Below are 17,751 nucleotides of genomic sequence, written 5' to 3'. Positions count from 1 at the left end.
CCATATAAGCAATAAAGCTGTTTTACTTTCTTGTCATTTTTGTGTTCACTGGAGTAGCGCGTCTGATTTTCCTTAAGAACTTTTTCCTTTACATCCACAAGTTGGCTAACTGACGTTAGAGACCTATGTTTTGACCTATCAGCTTTCAGCATGCCTTCCTCACTAAGCTCAATCATTTCTAGCTTTTGATTTAAAGTGAGAGACATGCAACTCTTCCTTTCACTTGAACACTAGAGGTCATTGTAAAGTATATTAACTGGCCTAATTTGTATATTGTTGTGTCTCAGGGAGTAGGAGGTCGGAGGAGAGGGAGAAAGACAAGGGAACAGGTGTTCAGTGGATCAGAACACCTAACATCAGTTTAGTTCACCATCTTATACAGGTGCAGTGTGTGGGACTTCAAAATAATTAACTACAGTAACATAAAAAATCACTGATTAGGAATCACCACTATGAATAGTAACCATTAAAAAGTTTGAAATATTGCAAATATTACAAAAATGTGACACAAAGTGACCATATGCTCTTGGGAAAATGGCACCGCTAGACTTGGTCGACACAGGGTTGCCCCAAACCTTTAATTTGTGAAAGTCACAGTATCTGCCAAGTGCAATAAAGTGAGTTGTGCGTGTGTTGTGTGCCATTGATCTATATGTCTATCCTTACACCAGTACCACAGTGTCTTTATTATATCTTTATATGTAGAAATCTAGTAGTATGAGTCTTCTGATTTTTTAGTTTTTCAAACTTGTTTTGCTAATCTAGGTCTTTGATCTTTCTTTATAAAGTTTATAAAGTTTATAATCATCTTACCAATTCTTGAAAAAGCCTTTTAGGATTTTGATTAGGATTGTATTGGAACTTAGATTAATTTGGAAAGAATTGCCACGTCAATAGTAGTATTTCAGTTTACATAGTTTATCTCACCTGTATTCGTTTTTAATTTCTCTCAGCAGTGTTTTTATACTGTCATTTCCCTTCAACCTGAATAACTTCCTAAAGCATTTCTAGTGGCTTTGAGAGAGAGCTACTCTAAATTGTGGAGAAAAGCATAGAGTAAACTGCTGTGCTTTGAATGGGTCCGCTCCAAAATTCAGGTGTTGCCAATGTGATAGTATTAAGAGGTGGGGCCTTTTAAGAGGTGATTAGGCCATAAAGACTCCTTCCTTCTTAATGGAATTAAAAAAGGGGCTTGGTGCAGGGTTAGGCTAGCTTACTTCCCTTCTCTGCCTTCTGCCATATGAGAGCACAGCAAGAAGGCCTTCACCAGACACCGAATGCTGTTGCCATGATCGTGGAATTCCAGGTTCCAGACTGTGAGAAAATAAGCTTCTGTTATTTATAAATGACTTGCTCTCAGGAATTTTATTATAGCAGCACAAAATGGGCTAGACATACTCCATATTTGAAAATGTATTTTAGATATTTTATAGCCCTTCCTAGAAAACATAATAAAGGCTCATATTAGATAATAAAAGTGTATATTTGTAAAGCTTTTACTATTATTACAAATTATGACAAATATTATTTATAATATTATTATTAAAGCTTTTCCTGTTGGAAAGTATCTCAGCCCATTTAGTATTGTATCTCCTCCCTGTTTTGGGTGATGGATGGTGACACCACAAAGCACTGGTAGTTTTTTTTTTTTTTTTTTCTTTGAGATGGAGTCTTGCTCTGTTTCCCAGGCTAGAGTGCAGTGGTGTCATCTTGGTTCACTGCAACTTCCACCTCCCAGGTTCAAGCAATTCTTCTGCATCAGCCTCCTGAGTAGCTGGGACTACAGGTGCACACCACCATGCCTGGGCAATTTTTTTGTATTTTTGGTAGAGATGGGGTTTCACCATGTCGGCCAGGCTGGTCTCAAACTCCTGACCTCAAATGATCCACCGCCTCGGCCTCCCGAAGTGCTGGGATTAGCAGCATGAGCCACTGTGCCTGGCAGCATTGGTAGTTCCTATAGCTCTTTTTCTCTCTGCTTCTCCCTACCACCTTCCACAACTCCTTTAAAAGAAATTACTTAAAGGATATTGGGAAGTGGACACAAAGTAGTGAGTCTACCAGAGAACATAACAACTTGAAGATAGATGACCTATACTTTCCCCTGAAAGCTGTATACAGAATTAAATTTTATATACAAACATATGTAAATACATTCTTCATTTGTTTCAGCAGCAGCAGCAGTTAGGAAGTAAAAGAAAAATCCTTTTCATAATGACAAGAAAAAAGTAAGATAATAAACACGTGGGAACTATGTGAATAAACTTTGAAATCCATTAAAGTCCACTTGGGTAAATTTAAAGCAGTTCCTAAAAGAGAAGACTGAATATTTTAAGGATATTACTCTTTCCGAATTACTTTCTAGGTATAATGCTATTGTGATCAAAAACACATTGTATGTCTTTGGGGAGCTTTTCCTGGGGGGATAGCAGAATTCACTAATCTAGGTCTTTGATCTTTCTTTATAAGTGATTTTAAATATAATCTGAAGAATAAAGCTAGAATGGCCAGGATATCTTAAAGATACAAATAATGAGAGGGGATTTTCCTTCCTAAATACTAAGACTTACATAATTTTAAAAATATGCTACTGATGATAGATTTGAAAAATAAATAAAAATGAAATTAATGTTTATAGAACTATTATGATGATTTTATAAAAAGTACCCTCAAACATTGCTTGGAAAATTGTTATTCAGTAGATGGTGCTAGAATTATTGGTTAATCATTATATTGCTTCCAGTAAACTCATAGGAAAGGAAAAAAACTATATAAGAACAATAAACCATTAAAACATATTGATCCTTACCAGTAATCAGAGAAGTGCAAATTGAAACAAGGAACCTTTTTTATTTTATTTTATGTATTTTTATTTTTTGAGACGGAGTCTTGCTCTGTTCCCAGGCTGGAGTGCAGTGGTGCGATCTCGGTTCACTGCAACCTCCGCCTCCCAGGTTCAAGCAATTCTCCTGCCTCAGCCTCCTGAGTAGCTGGGACTACAGGCGCATGCCACCATGCCTGGCTAATTTTTGTATTTTTAGTAGAGATGGGGTTTCACCATATTGGCCAGGATGGTCTCGATCTCTTGACCTCGTGATCCACCCGTCTCGGCCTCCCAGAGTGCTGGGATTACAGGCATGAGCCACCGTGTCTGGGCCAAAGAATCATTTTATACCAATGAAATCTGATGTCTACAAGTGTGGCAACATAGTACCCCCAACACTGCAAGTGGGAATACAAATTGGTATAACTTTCTTGAAACAAATATGTTTCAAGAAAGGAAGAAATTGTTTCTTTTGATACATGGTTTCTCTTATAGTAATCTATCCCAAGGAAATAATGAGAATCTGGAACAAATTCATTAAAATGCACAGTTATAGTAACAAAATAAAAAACTGGTCTAATTGCAAATTATGGTACATTTATTAAGATAAGTGTTTTTGAAGAATATGCAACGATGTAAGAAAGAAAATCCTAATTGAGAATAGGTAAAATGATCTTCAGTGTGAATCTCATTTAATTTTTTTAAGTTAATATGTCTGCATATGTGTTTTTTAGGGGAATATATCAAATGATTGGCAGTTCATAGCTAAGATTGTTGAGAATACTAGTTGTTTTTACTTTATAGCTTTGTGTACAAGGTAGCTTTTTTCAAGATCTTCCAGAGAATGAGACAAACAAGCATTATTTATAAAAGCATAAACCTTGTAGGATTTCCGTGCAATATATTTGCTTTAAGAAAAATGAAACTATAGATGATTGTGGCTTATAAATTTTTATTGATAAATGGTGAAACCTTTATTTGTATAGAGGAATAAAAGACAAAAGAATACAAGTCCCTGGTTAAGTTAATATAAAGTTAGTAGCTTAAATGGAATTGGTTTCAATTTACAGATGGAAAGACTCTTTTTGAGATGGAGTCTCGCTCTGTTGCCCAGGCTGGAGTGCAGTGGCACGATCTGGGCTCACTCAACCTCCGTCTCCTGGGTCCAAGCAATTCTGCCTCAGCCTCCTGAGTAGCTGGGATTACAGGTGCGTGCCACCACGCCTGGCTAATTTTTGTATTTTTAGTAGAGATGGGATTTCACCGTGTTGATCAGGCTGGTTTTGAACTCCTGACCTCGTGATGCACCCGCCTCAGTTTCCCAAAGTGCTAGGATTACAGGCATGAGTCGCTGTGCCCAACCGAAAGACTCTTAATAGATTAAAACACAAATAAAAAGATACACTTGGATTTTTCAATATTGATTTCTCTGGTGTAGTTCATGAAATAATTCACTTTGAAAAGACTTCTGACTCAACAATTTACAGCTCTCTAGTTTCTTGAAGTTCCATAGATTGAAGAATTTTATAGCATTTGTTTAGCATATTTTTCTGGTAAGTGTTTTGTCAGGAAAAAAGTTGTGATGTTCACCTTAGCAAATTTCACAGCTTTGGCAAGACAATTCTAAATACAACAACTCTTATTTAATGTAGAAAAATAATAAAGTTATCTTTAAAATAATCCAGATTCAGAGGATTAAAATGATAATAAGCTTTATAATCTTTAAATTGATTCTCTAGGTAAGATTACCTATATTGTTTTTGTGTAACTGAATTTAAGCCAAAAGTCCATTAAGCAAACAGTATAGGACTATGAGAGATGGAGGAAACCCTTTGGGTTAATGGTGGTGTCACTGTAACAAATGCCTTAATTCTTCTACTCTCATCCCTCCCTCATTTTTTCAGTTGTTTATTAAGGAGAGAGCTTTTTAAAAACTTAAGGACTACTTTCTACCCTAGAGCTATAGGGTCATAAGCTCTGGGGACTTCTAGGCATATATGCTTCTAAGAAGCTCACAGTAGATTATATAACAGAGCCACTTCTGCCTATGAGCCAGCCAACCTAGGTGGACCAGTCTCTGCATCCTGAAGGAAGCAACTCCTCCTAGGAGATAGAAATTCCAGTTGAAATCTGCAACTTTATTTTTTTAAGACAGAGTGTCACTCTGTCACCCAGGCTAGAATGCAGTGGCGCAGTCTTGGCTCACTGCAACCTCCGCCTCCTGGGTTCAGGAGATTCTCGTGCCTCAGCCTCCTGAGTAGCTGGGATTACAGGCATGCGCCACCATGCCTGGCTAATTTTTGTATTTTCAGTAGAGACAGGGTTTTGCCATGTTGGCCAGACTGTTGTCAAACTGCTGCCATCAAATGATCTGCTCGCCTTGGCCTCCAAAAGTGCTGGGTTTACAGGCGTGAGCCACCGCACCTGGTCTGAATCTCCAACTTTGCTCCTGTTTAGTTTTATGCGAACAACTTGTTCTTTAATAATAAATATTCCCAAATTTATTAGGAATAATAAATGCAAAGAAAATGGTTTTTGAGTTACAGAAGATTTCACATCTTTTTGTTGTTTGCCATACTATACATAATGTATTATTTTAGAATTCAGCTGAGGGGAGATGACATGAATTGGTTTCTTTAACTTTTCCTTATCTCCTTGGCTATTTTACTTTTTTTTTTTTTTTTTTTGAGACAGAGTGTCACTCTGTCGCCCAGTCTGGAGTGCAGTGGTAGGATCTTGGTGCACTGCAACCTCCACCTCCCGGGTTCAAGAGTTTCTCCTGCCTCAGCCTCTTGAGTAGCTAGAATTACAGGTATGTGCCACCACCCCCGGCTAATGTTTATATTTTTAGCGGAGATGGGGTTTCACCATGTTAGCCAGGCTGATCTCAAACTCATGACAGGTGATCTGCCTGCCTTGGCCTCCCAGAGTACTGGAATTACAGGCTTAAGCCACTGTGCCTGGTCATCTCCTGGCTATTTTATTAGCTCTGTTAGTTGTATGTCATACAAACTTTTTATTCTTATTGGTTCATTTTATTGAAAGGGTTGACATTACAAACAGAATTCCAGCAGGGTGTGGTGGCTCACTCCTGTAATCCAGCACTTTGGGAGGCCAAGGCAGGAGGATTGCTTGAGGCCAGTAGTTCAGCAACAACCTGGGCAATAGAGTGAGACTGCTTCTCTACAAAATATTTTAAAAATTAGCCTGGTGTGGTGGCACACACCTGTAATCCCAGCCACTTGGGAGGCTGAGGCAGGAGGATGGCCTTAGCCCAGGAAGTCAAGGCTTGCAATGCAAGTGAGCCGTGATTGTGCCACTGCATTCCAGCCTGGGCAACAGAGCAAGATCCTGTCTTTAAACAAACAAGCAACAACAACAAAAAGAAACAGAGAACTCCAGAACTCTCTGGCTTAGAAAATCTCACACCTAAAGGTGTTGAAAATGATGGAGATCTGTGTGAATAGTTAAGAGACACTTGGAAGGTCCATCATATTCGTAGCAACAGGTGAAATGACAGACCTGTTAAATGTTTATTTATTTGATTCATGAATGGGGCAGCCTCCCGAGCCAGAGTAGGCTCTGAGATTCCCCTGTTAGACGTTTAACAGATAATCAGAATAAGAGACAGCTAAGAGCCCTCCTGGGGTTGGAGCAAACTTCAAACACTGGCAACAACATGCCCCTTCAAAGGGGCCCAGCTGTTATTGGATCAGGCAAAGGAAATTAGAAACTAGTTTCAGATGAATATTTAAAACTTAACAAAACGAATGAGATGTAGTTAGCAGTACTTAGAGGATGTGTATTTAAAAAGCAGATCTCAAATCAATACCCTAGTCATCCACATTAGGAAACTAGAAAAAGAAGAGCAAACTAAACCCAAAGCAGGCAGAAAGAGAGAAGTAATAAAGATGCGAGAGCAGAAAGAAATGAAGTAATGTAAAAAATGATAGAGAAAATCAACAAAACCAAAAACTGGTTTTTTAAAAATATCAAATTAGGTAAAATTTAGCACTGATCAAGAAAAATAGAAGACTCAAGTTACTAATCACAAATGAAATACAGGAAGTCAGAAGTAAAAAGAATTGGGGAATACAGTGAACAATGTGTATGCCAGCAGTTTAGAGAATTTGATGAAATAGGCAAATTCCTAGAAAGTTACAAACTTAACCAATACTGATGTAAGACAAAACAGAAAATCTGAATAAACCTATGATGCAGATTGAATTGTGTCGCCCTAAAACATGAATCCACCCCGGTACCTGTGAATATGACCTTATTTGGAAATACAGTAGTCTTCCCCCTTATAAGGGGATGCCTGAAACTACAGATCATACCAAACTCTATATATACTGTGTTTTTTCCTGTACACACATACCTATGATAAAGCTTAATTTGTAAATTAGTCACAATAAGAGATTAACAACTAATAATAAAACTGAACAATTATAACAATATACTATAACAAAAGTTATGTGAATATTCTCTCTCTTTTCTCAAAATATTTTATGGTACTGTACCATGGGTAACTGTGGAAAGCAAAACTGCAGATAAGAGGGGACCACTGTAAGGTCTTTGCAGGTGTAGTCAATTTATGATGAAGTCATGTTGGATTAGAGTGGACCCTAAATCCAATGACTGGTTGCCTTATAAGGAGAAAGAGAGTTGGAGACACAGACCCACACACAGAGGGAAGAGGACCATGTAAAGATGGAGACAGAGATTGGAGTTACACTGCCACAAGGCAAGGAATGCCAAGGATTGTCAGCAACCACCAGAAGCTAGGAAGAGGCAGGGAAGGACTCTTCTCTAGAGCTTTCAGAGGGAAAATGACCCTGGTGACACCCTAATTTTGGGTGCCTGGACTCCAGAGCTGTGAGAGAATAAATCTCTGCTGTTTTAAGCCACCCAGTTTGTGATAAAATATAACACCCTTAGGGAACTAATACTTAGAACAAATATTGAGATTAAATTAGTGATTTATAAACTTCCATCAAAGAAAAGCCCATGGCCAGGTATCTTCACTGGTATATGTATTTTTTCTTTCTTTTTTTAAATAGAGATGGGGTCTCATGATATTGCCCAGGCTGGTCTTGAACTCCTGGGCTCAAGCAATCTGCCCGCCTCGGCCTCCCAAAGTGCTGGGATTACAGGTGTGAGCCACCACGCTCTGCCTTCACTGGCATATTCTGTCAGACATTTAAAGACGAATTAATACCATTTCTTCACAAACTTTTTCAAAGTATAAGAGAAGAGAGAAGACGTCCTTATTCTGGGAGGCCAGTATTATTTATATGAAAACCAAAGATATCACAAGAAAACTACAGACAAATACCATTTATGAGTACCAGCACAAAAAAATCCTCAACAAAATATTAGCAAACCAAATTTTGCAACATATAAAAAGTGTTATACACCACAACCAAGTGGAATTTATCCCAGGAGTGCAAAGTTGATTTAACACTTTATGTATGTATGTATGTATTTATTTATTTAAGGGTCTCGCCCTGTCGTCCAGGCTGGAGCACAGTGGCACAATCATGGCTCACTGCAGCCTTGACCTCCCAGGCTTAGGAAATACTCCTGCCTCAGCTGCCAAGTAGGTGGGACCACAGATGTGCACCACCATGCCCAGCTGTTAATAATTTTTTAACTGATTTGTAGAGACGGGCGTCTCCCTATGTTGCCCAGGCTGGTCTCGATCTCCTGGGCTCAAGCGATCCTCCCCAAAGAGCTGGAATTACAGGCATGAGCCGCTGTACCTGGCTGGTTTAACACTCTTAAGTCAGTTACTGTAATATAACGTGTTAATAGAGTAAGTGACACAGACCACGTGATCATCTCTGTAGACACCCTCCAAAATGGCATTTGGCCAAATCCAACACGTTTTCTTGATGTAAAAACAAACCCAACAAACTAGGAATAGAAGGGAACTTTCTCAACTTGAACTACAAAAACACCCAGCTAAAAGATGGAACAGCTTCCCCCAAGATCAGGAACAAGGCAGGATGTCCATTCTCACCATGTACATCCACTGTTGTACATGAGGTTCTAGCCAGGGAAATTAGACAATAAAAAGAAACCAAAGTCATTCAAATTGCAAAAGAAGAGGTAAAACTGTCTCGGTTTACAGATGACATGATGATGTATATAGAAAATCCCAAGAAATTTACACAACGCTATTAGAGTTTAACAAGTTCAGCAAGGTTCAGAATACCATATCATTAAAAAACTAATAATAATTGTATTGCTGTACACTAGCAGTGAACAACATGAACATGAAAGTTCGAAAACAGTTCTGTTTACAGTAGCATCAAAAATAATACAACACAGGAATAAATATAAAAGAAATATAAGACTTGTATGTTGTAAATTACAAAATGTTGCTGAAAGAAATTACATGGAAAGACATGTTCATGGATCAGAAGACTTAAAATTGTTACTATGGTATTACTTCCCAAAATGATATGCTGGTTCAGTGCATTTTCTACCGAAATCCCAGCTGACTTATTTGCAGAGATTCACAAGCTGGTCCTAAAATTCATATGAAAATTTAAGAGACTTCAAATAGTCTAAACAATCTTGTAAAAGAAGAACAAATTGGGAGGATTTACACTTGACCAATTTCAAAACTTAATACAAAACTACGCTGGTCAGCTTAATGTGATGCTAGCTTGAGGATAGATATATAAATAGTAGAATAGAATCAAGTGTCCAGAAGTAAAATGTATGGCCAGTGACTTTTGAAAAGAGTTCCAAAACAGTTCTTTGGGGGAAAGAATTGTTTTTTCACCGAAAGGTGCTGGAACCAACTGAGTATCTACATGCAAGAGAATGAGGTTGGACCCCTTCCTTACGCCATACACAGAATTAACTTGACGTGTATTATAGACCTAAAAGTAAGCCCTAAAAGTGTGAAATTCTTAGAAGAAAGCATAGGATTAAATCTTCATGACCAAGTTTTTTAGGTATAACATCAAAAGCACAAGTGACCAAAAATGTATAGATTGGAATTCATTAAAATTAAAGCTTTCATGCTGCTAACAGTACCATCAATACTATCAGTTAAGTAATAAGAAAACTCAAAGAATGGGAGAAAATATTTGCAAATCATATATCTAATAATGGGCTTGTTTCAGAGTATATCAAGAATTCTTACAATGCAACAATAAAATGGTAAATGACTCAATAAAAATGAGCAAGGATCTAGGCCGGGCGTGGGGCTCACGCTTGTAATCCCAGCAGTTTGGGAGGCCGAGGCGGGTGGATCACAAGGTCAGGAGATCAAGACCATCCTGGCCAACACGGTGAAACCCCGTCTCTACTAAAAATACAAAAAATTAGCCAGGCCTGATGGCACGTGCCTGTAGTCTCAGCTACTCGGGAGGCTGAGGCAGGAGAATAATTTGAACGCGGGAGGCGGAGGTTGCAGTGAGCCAACATCGTGCCACTGTGCTCCAGCCTAGGTAACAGAGTGAGACTCTGTCTCAAAAAAAAAAGATCAAGGACCTGAATGGACATTTTTCCAAAGAAGGTATACTGTGCCAATAAGCACATGAAAAGATGCTCAACATCATTAGTCAATTAGAAAATAACCCGGGAGGCGGAGCTTGCAGTGAGCCGAGACTGCGCCACTGCACTCCAGCCTGGGCGACAGAGCGAGACTCTGTCTCAAAAAAAAAAGAAAAATAGAAACATTAAACCATGAGATCATACCACTTCTCATCTACTAAAATGGGTATAATAAAAAAGATGAGTGTTCATGAGTATGTGGAGAAGTCAGAACCCTTGTTTTTGGGAATATAAATGGTGTAGCTGCTTTGGAAAATGGTTCAGCTTTCCTCAAAATAGTTAACATGTGATACAGAAATTTATGAAAGAGAATGTTGGCAAATACAACTATAATAAAGGTGGTCATGATTTATAAGACAATATTTCACTTAAATTTTTTAATACATTATATAGCAAACTTATTGTGCCTTATATAGCAGTGTTTAAGGATCGTTATTTTAATTTGAATATGCCAGTGAGTTCTTCATATTAAGCTTTTTACAATATATAATCCATGCTAAATACATATTTTGGTTGTGCTTTTAACATAAATCTTAGGATGGAAAATCACAGAAAGCTGGTTGCAAATATCAGTGGGTATTTTTTAAATTTTTGAGAGAATCATTTGTGCATTATAACATGTCTTCAATGTGTTGTTTAATTACTTTTCATTGTGCCAAGATATGTCCCATTTTCTTATTTAGGGCACTTATATATGGAAATAAAGACGTTAATTCATACATTAAAGTGATTTCAAATAAATTATATGCACTAGAACTTAAAGAACACTTAAATATGCACTTAGCTTTTTAAAAATACTTTTATTTTCTGTTATTGTCAGATGCAAGAGTGGAGGTAGGTGCAAAGTATTGCCAACTTGGTCCAGTGCTCCTGTAGTCTGGGATTAGAGGCTGGGAATCTCGGGGATGATTATAGTGCAGCATATTGGAACTTTTTGGTCAGAGAAACTTTCTGACCTACTTTTTTTCTTTTCTTTTTTTTTTTTTTTTTTGTTTTTGAGACAAAGTCTTGCTCTGTCACCCAAGCTGGAGTGCAGTGGCATAATCTCAAGTGCAACCTCCACCTCCTGGGTTCAAGCGATTCTCATGCCTCAGCCTCCTGAGTAGCTGGGATTACAGGCACGCACCTCCACGCCCAGCTAATTTTTGTATTTTTAGTAGAAACTGGATTTCACCATGTTGGCCAGGCTGGTCTCGAACTCCTGACCTCAAGTGATCCGCCCGCCTTGGCCTCCCTAAGTGCTGGGATTACAGGCATGAGCCATCTCGCCTGGTCAGATTCACTGTTTATATTTGAATGCTGTTCAAACATAGATACATTATAACAAAAGATAATGCAGTGCTTATGCTTAGAACATGCAGTGCATTCTATTTTTCAGTTCATTTTGCTAGTGCTACTTTTGACCAGTTAATCAATTTTACAACCCATTAAAGATTTGAGAACCGCATGTTCTCACTCATAGGTGGGAATTGAACAATGAGAACTCATGGACACAGGAAGGGGAACATCACGCTCCGGGGACTGTTGTGGGGTGGGGGGAGGGGGGAGGGACAGCATTAGGAGATACACCTAATGCTAAATGACGAGTTAATGGGTGCAGGAAATCAACATGGCACATGGATACATATGTAACAAACCTGCACATTGTGCACATGTACCCTAAAACCCTAAAGTATAATAAAAAAAAAAAAAATACAGAAAAAAAAAAAAAAAAAGATTTGAGAACCACAGTTTTTTTTTGTTTGTTTTTTTTTGAGACAGAGTCTTGCTCTGTCACCCAGGCTGGAGTGCAGTGGCACGATCTCGGCTCACTGCAAGCTCTGCCTCCCGGGTTCACGCCATTCTCCTGCCTCAGCCTCCCGAGTAGCTGGGACTACAGGCGCCCGCCACCACGCCCGGCTAATTTTTTGTATTTTTGGTAGAGATGGGGTTTCACCGTGGTCTCGATCTCCTGACCTCGTGATCCGCCCGCCTCGGCCTCCCAAAGTGCTGGGATTACAAGCGTGAGCCACCGCGCCCGGCCTCACAGTTTTTAAAATAGTAATCTAGATTTAGAGACAGAATTGTGAATTCAGATGTATTCTGAGTTTTTCTTCCTAATGGCCTTTTAAAAGTGTTTGTGTTTTGTGTCTGGTGAAAAACAGATCTCATACTAGGAAAGCAAACATAATCCTCAAGTGAGATTTGGAATTCAAAAAAAAAATTTTTTTTTTTTGGTAAATTAAAAAAAAAAAGCATTCTGTCTGAATTGAGTTGCCTGTGAAAAATAACTATAGTATAATAGAACCAATATATTTGAGTGCTTTCAAGGAAATTATCCCTCTGGCAGTTAAAGTTTAGTTAGAGTAAATTTTGAACAAAACTCATAGTCAAAAAAAAAAGTAGATAAAATCCAGCTAAAGAATATGTTTACATTTATTTTGCTTGTATACTTTTTCATAAAATTTATACTGAAGTTTTAAAATATTTTAATTGCATAAAATTAATTTGCCTTATTTGCTACTAACTTTGTCTTTGATTTTGTCTATGCTTTTGATATTGAATGGGGAAAGACTTGTGTGCAACTGTTTCACCAAGTATTTTTGCAGGGACACTTAGTCGGTCTGGATGAACCAGCTTCGGGAGCTGGGCAAGAAGCTCTGCTTAAACAAGAGCAAGCAAAAATCATTCGATTCGAGAGACAAGCAGAAGAATTCCTCAATGCAGTCTTTTATAGAAAAGGTTGGTTTCAGTGAAGATGATATTTAGCATCTGCTTGTCTTGTATTATCTCCTTAATTTCAATGTCATTTTTAAAGTTACTCTTAAAAACATTTTTCTTTATTGATATAATTTATATTGTTCTATATCCCTTGGGTCAAGTTCAGATTGGAATTAGGATTAAGGTAAACCCTGTTCCCCACATTTAGGCTCTGATGTGATGATGAGTTTTAATTAAATAGTTTAGAAAATTATTATGAAATTCTAAAAATTTTAAGCTCTCAGTAGTACTATATTTTGTTAGACAACTTTTCTTATGGAGACAGTTACTGTTTTAATCACTGATAACTAAATCCAACTGTGTGATTTTTTTTTTTTTTTAGTAATTTCAACCTGAAATTTCATTTGGAGAGAAAATGTAGTTATGTCATAAAATTAGATTTGTAAGCATTGTTTTCCTTGATGCAGTCTTGTTTCGCTAAAATTTTTTATATTAATTAAAATTAGGGAAATAATTATTATGTAGTAGAACTTTTCCCCCTGCATTTGAGGTGGCATTTAATAGCTCAACCTCTTGCATTTTTAAAATTTATCTTTCTCCTTGAAACTTTTGTAGGCTTGTTTTACATTTCTTTCGAAATACAGAAAAGTTCTTTAATCATGGAGTCTTGAGGCTTATAAATCCTTCATAGAGGCATTCAGGTTTATTCTTTATTCACAGAGCATAACTGCCATCAGCCAGAACCTTCAGAAAAGTTCCCTTCATGTTCATTTCTAGTGAGGAGTCTTTACTTTTAAGAAATTCTAAATGGATTTATACTTCTTAGTTACACTTTTCCTCCATTTCCAAGGTGGTGGTTACTATGATGGGTTCTAAAAAAGTTTCATACAAACTCTTGATAATCTTAAATATTCTTATTTAATCTTCAGCAGACTCAGTGATTCCATTTTCTTTAATAATTCTTCATATGTTCTAGTTTACACGTCTCATTCCTCTGGAACTTCCCTCCTTCCCTTTGACATTGGTTAAAAGTCTGATAAGTGCTGGTTCTGTTGGGTTTCTTTACAGTTGGACACTAGCTGGGCTTCTGCTTAATGTGATCAGTATTTCCAAAAGGTGGTGTGAAGTGTAGTGTCATATAAAATTAAGAAATGCACAGAGATTATTTTCTGTGGCACTTTTTTTCCCATTTTCTTCCATTAGATCCCTAGGCAGAATTAAATCATTTAGTACATCCTTAATTCTCCGTAAACACCCACTAGCACCTCCTGACCTAAATCTCTCAGCTGAGTCTCCTATGTCTTATTATCCCTGCACATTGCTCAGAATTCTAAAATTATGTTCAAAATAATCGTTTTCTTAGTTTTATGAACATCTGATTGTTAAAAGCAAATTTAAGTATAAACAACTTATAGAGCAGTTCTGTCAGTTTGCTTACCAAATAAGTCTTTACAGCTCCTCTCCTGAAGGATGTACACAGAGTCATTGATCTGTTGTGTTGTTATAGCAAGCTTCATTATCTGAAAAGAGGACTTCCTCTCCCTAATTTACATGGAGGAACCAATTTTCATCCACTCTTTGCTTAGGGGACATTAATAAGGTCAATCATAAGACTCTTACAGAAAAATTCTGTCGTACTTTTATGCGTCCTATCCTTTTGTCATAGAGGAATAACTTTCAAGTTTTTATAAAGTTTTTTTTTTTTTTTAAGAAATTAAACTTTTGGGTTATAACCTTTAGGGGAGGAATTCTTACCTTGGAATCGGTCTCAGGATAGATTTCAAGAGATGGGAACGCTCTGAAATTGTAAGTTGAGTTTATTTGTTTATGTACAGGCATGTGATGCTCAGAGAAAGAACTCTTGCTTTGGAATTTGGACATTTTCTTCCCCTTTATGTATTAATATTGCTATGTTTAGATATAATCCTCTTGTAACCATTTCCAAGATAGCCATTAGTACTCTTTAAATTAATACCAAAAATGTTTAGTATCCAGGGATATGATGGACGTTTTAGTCTGAAGAGAATCTTTTAATAATTCAGATGCTTAGATTTGGTCCCTTGTTTCAAAGCATTGTAAATTATATGTTTTAAATAATTTGTGTAAAGATTATGTATAGTTAAGTAGAATCAGAGATGGAATAAAAGTAGGCTTTTATGATATGGAATCCATAATAAATTTCACTTTAAGAACAATATACCTTCTACAAATGTCATAATGACATTTCTTTTTAGCTTGCTTTGTCACTTGTATTAAAAAAGTTAGATTTGCATTTTAAGATATACAGGTGGCTGTGATGTGACATATTTTTCTGCAGTTTTATTTTTCATCTGATTTGTTGCTTTTATTTGACTCAGTTGTGCTGTGTTCCCCTGGGTGTGGATATGTTCGTAGATGTGTATTTTAAGTATGTCAAAGAATGAAATCTGTTCAATAAACTTTCACAAGATAGAGAAATTCAAATGGCAGAGATGTAATTCATAAACACTGTCTTGTCTCATTACTGTGTTTTCATTCAATAAAGAGACAAGATACTGCAGACATTGAGTGCTCAAAGATAGTGGTCTATGGCCCTTGTCCTAATATCCTTGACTCTTCACAGAGCTCTTTATATTTATTAATACTACTTAAACACAGAGGCATCGCATAAATTCATAGATTTTATTTTACTTTTATATGGAAATTTCCTTTATGTATTACATATTCTCCAACTATATTCAGGGGTGGAAAGGTAAACTAATGTACTAAAACTTGAAATTTATACAATAGTTCATATGGAGATTTATGTAGGGAGAAAAATGGGTCTTAACTGGAAAGTTAAATGACTGTTTGGAAAACTCAATGGATGGAGATATTTAAAAAGCAGTGTATCGATAAAATGTTTATTAAAACAACTGAGGAACCATTTTCAGTAACTGTAGCAACTTCTGAACCTTACCTAGTTCCATACCTTTATTTTTAAACCACCGGGAATACTTATAGTCTCTATTTATAGAGAGGAAAGTTAGAGTTATAAATACTCCTTAGTGTGACAGAAGCATTATTACTAGTAGAGTGAGCCTCATTAAACTCCAGAAGATGAAATAAATAGCACAACTTTGTGACCATCTTCTGGTATTGAATATCGTCCTTTAGGGGGAAAAAAAATGCCTGTTCTTGGGAGTCCTGTGAGGTTTTGATGATGTATTTGTTTGTTTGTTGTTTATTATGGAGATTTTAGATTTTAGTAATTAGAGTCAGTTTTTCTTTAACTTTATAAATTAAACTCTAAAGTTCCTTACAGCCCCAAAATACTGTGGGTAAAGTTATTTGCCTTTTATAGCTAATCTTTAAAAGACTAAAGAAACCTTGGTTTTCTGAAAACTGTCTTGTAAAACCTCAAAAGTGTGGTGGGAAGCAAAGGTCACACGTAAAACAGTAAGATCGGGGAAGAGTTTTAATCGAGGGTCTATCACTAATCACCTATATAAATTTGTAGTGGCCACTTTTTTTTATCACATTTCCCTGTTTTTTTTTTTTTAAAGGACTATTTCATGTTGATTGACCTATTTAGTATTCAACTAAATTGAAGACACACTTTAGACCAGGCAAGATTAGGTATATAGAGGTACACAGAGGTAAACAAACACATTTCCCTCATTTTATTTTTTTAAAAGGACTATTTCATGGTGATTGATTTGATTGACCTATTTAGTATTCAGCTAAATCGAATACACTTTAAATCAGGCAAGATTAGGTATTTAGAGGTACACAGAGGTAAACAAACACAGTCTCAGCTCTTGGGAAGCTTAGTCTTCCTGATTGACTATTATAGTGTGGTAATTATAGAGGCATGATGATAATATATTTATACAAGTCATTTTCCTTTTCATCTTAACCTCCTTTGCCTTTCAAAGTCTCTTCCAGTGCTAAAAGCTCTTTGAGTTAATGAGTTCTTATGGTCTAAACTTAACATTGACTAGAAATTGATAATTTAGATGTTTATTTCATTCTTTCTTTTTTTTTTTTTTACTGGTTTGAAAGAGTTTATTTAAAGTACTCTTGGAAAATAATGTGATTTTTCTTAGGCTTTTGAGATTTGACATTTAAACACCTAGCCCAGAGGTTCTACAGTTGTGGTCCCCAGACCAGCAGCATCTAAGAACTTATTAGAGTGCCAGTTCTTGAGCCCACCCTAGAACTACTGAATCAGAAAATTTGGGGAGAGAACCTAACAAGCTGTTTTTGCAAAGCCATCAGGGTGATTCTGATGAACATTAAAGTGTGAGAATGATTGCCCTAGCCTAAAATGGATCTTAAAATTAAGTATCTCCTTTTATAATCTTGGTATGCCTTCTGTCTTTAATATAAAGTAAATTAAGCACTCATGAACTCAGTAATGCATTCTTCAAATATTTAGGAGAAGGTGGCTGAGGAAAAAGTCTAGGGAAACTTGATGTGACCTATAGGTGTGTTAACATGAGAGTATTTCCTGAGAGAAGGGTTTTGACATTTCTGTATCAGGTAAGTGATTCTTGCCCATAAGATATTCTAGTTGTTATCCCTTTATTTAATTTCATAATATTCAATTATTATATGGGGGAAGATGTTTAGAATTATTTTAATGAAAATTTTATTTTTAAAAATCGACAACTCAAAAGCTTAGAAAATATGTC

General features: G+C 36.6%; 1 protein-coding gene across 23 annotated transcripts in view; it reads left to right on the top strand.

Annotated features, from left to right (window-relative positions):
* Positions 1-17,751, top strand: part of LCOR (ligand dependent nuclear receptor corepressor) — a 167,970-nt gene that overhangs the window by 100,201 nt on the left and 50,018 nt on the right. For 20 of the 23 annotated variants that reach the window (XR_008652609.2, XM_063628550.1, XM_063628555.1 and 17 more), the window contains one exon: positions 12,985-13,117. The exons of 1 other annotated variant lie outside the window; for it this stretch is intronic. Coding sequence is in view for 10 of the 22 variants with exons in the window: in XM_063628550.1 (XP_063484620.1) it covers positions 12,985-13,117 (133 nt within the window). In the remaining 12 variants the exon portion in view is untranslated. Of the gene's footprint in view, positions 1-12,973; positions 13,118-14,836; positions 14,903-17,751 lie in introns of all 23 variants that reach the window. 2 more of the 23 variants (XM_063628602.1, XM_063628601.1) reach the window with 2 other exon arrangements.

This window comes from Symphalangus syndactylus, chromosome 2, assembly GCF_028878055.3.
Source record: "Symphalangus syndactylus isolate Jambi chromosome 2, NHGRI_mSymSyn1-v2.1_pri, whole genome shotgun sequence".
Taxonomy (NCBI): Eukaryota; Metazoa; Chordata; class Mammalia; order Primates; family Hylobatidae; genus Symphalangus; species Symphalangus syndactylus.
Note: the sequence above shows the minus strand (reverse complement) of the source record. Positions and strands in the feature narration are given on the sequence as shown.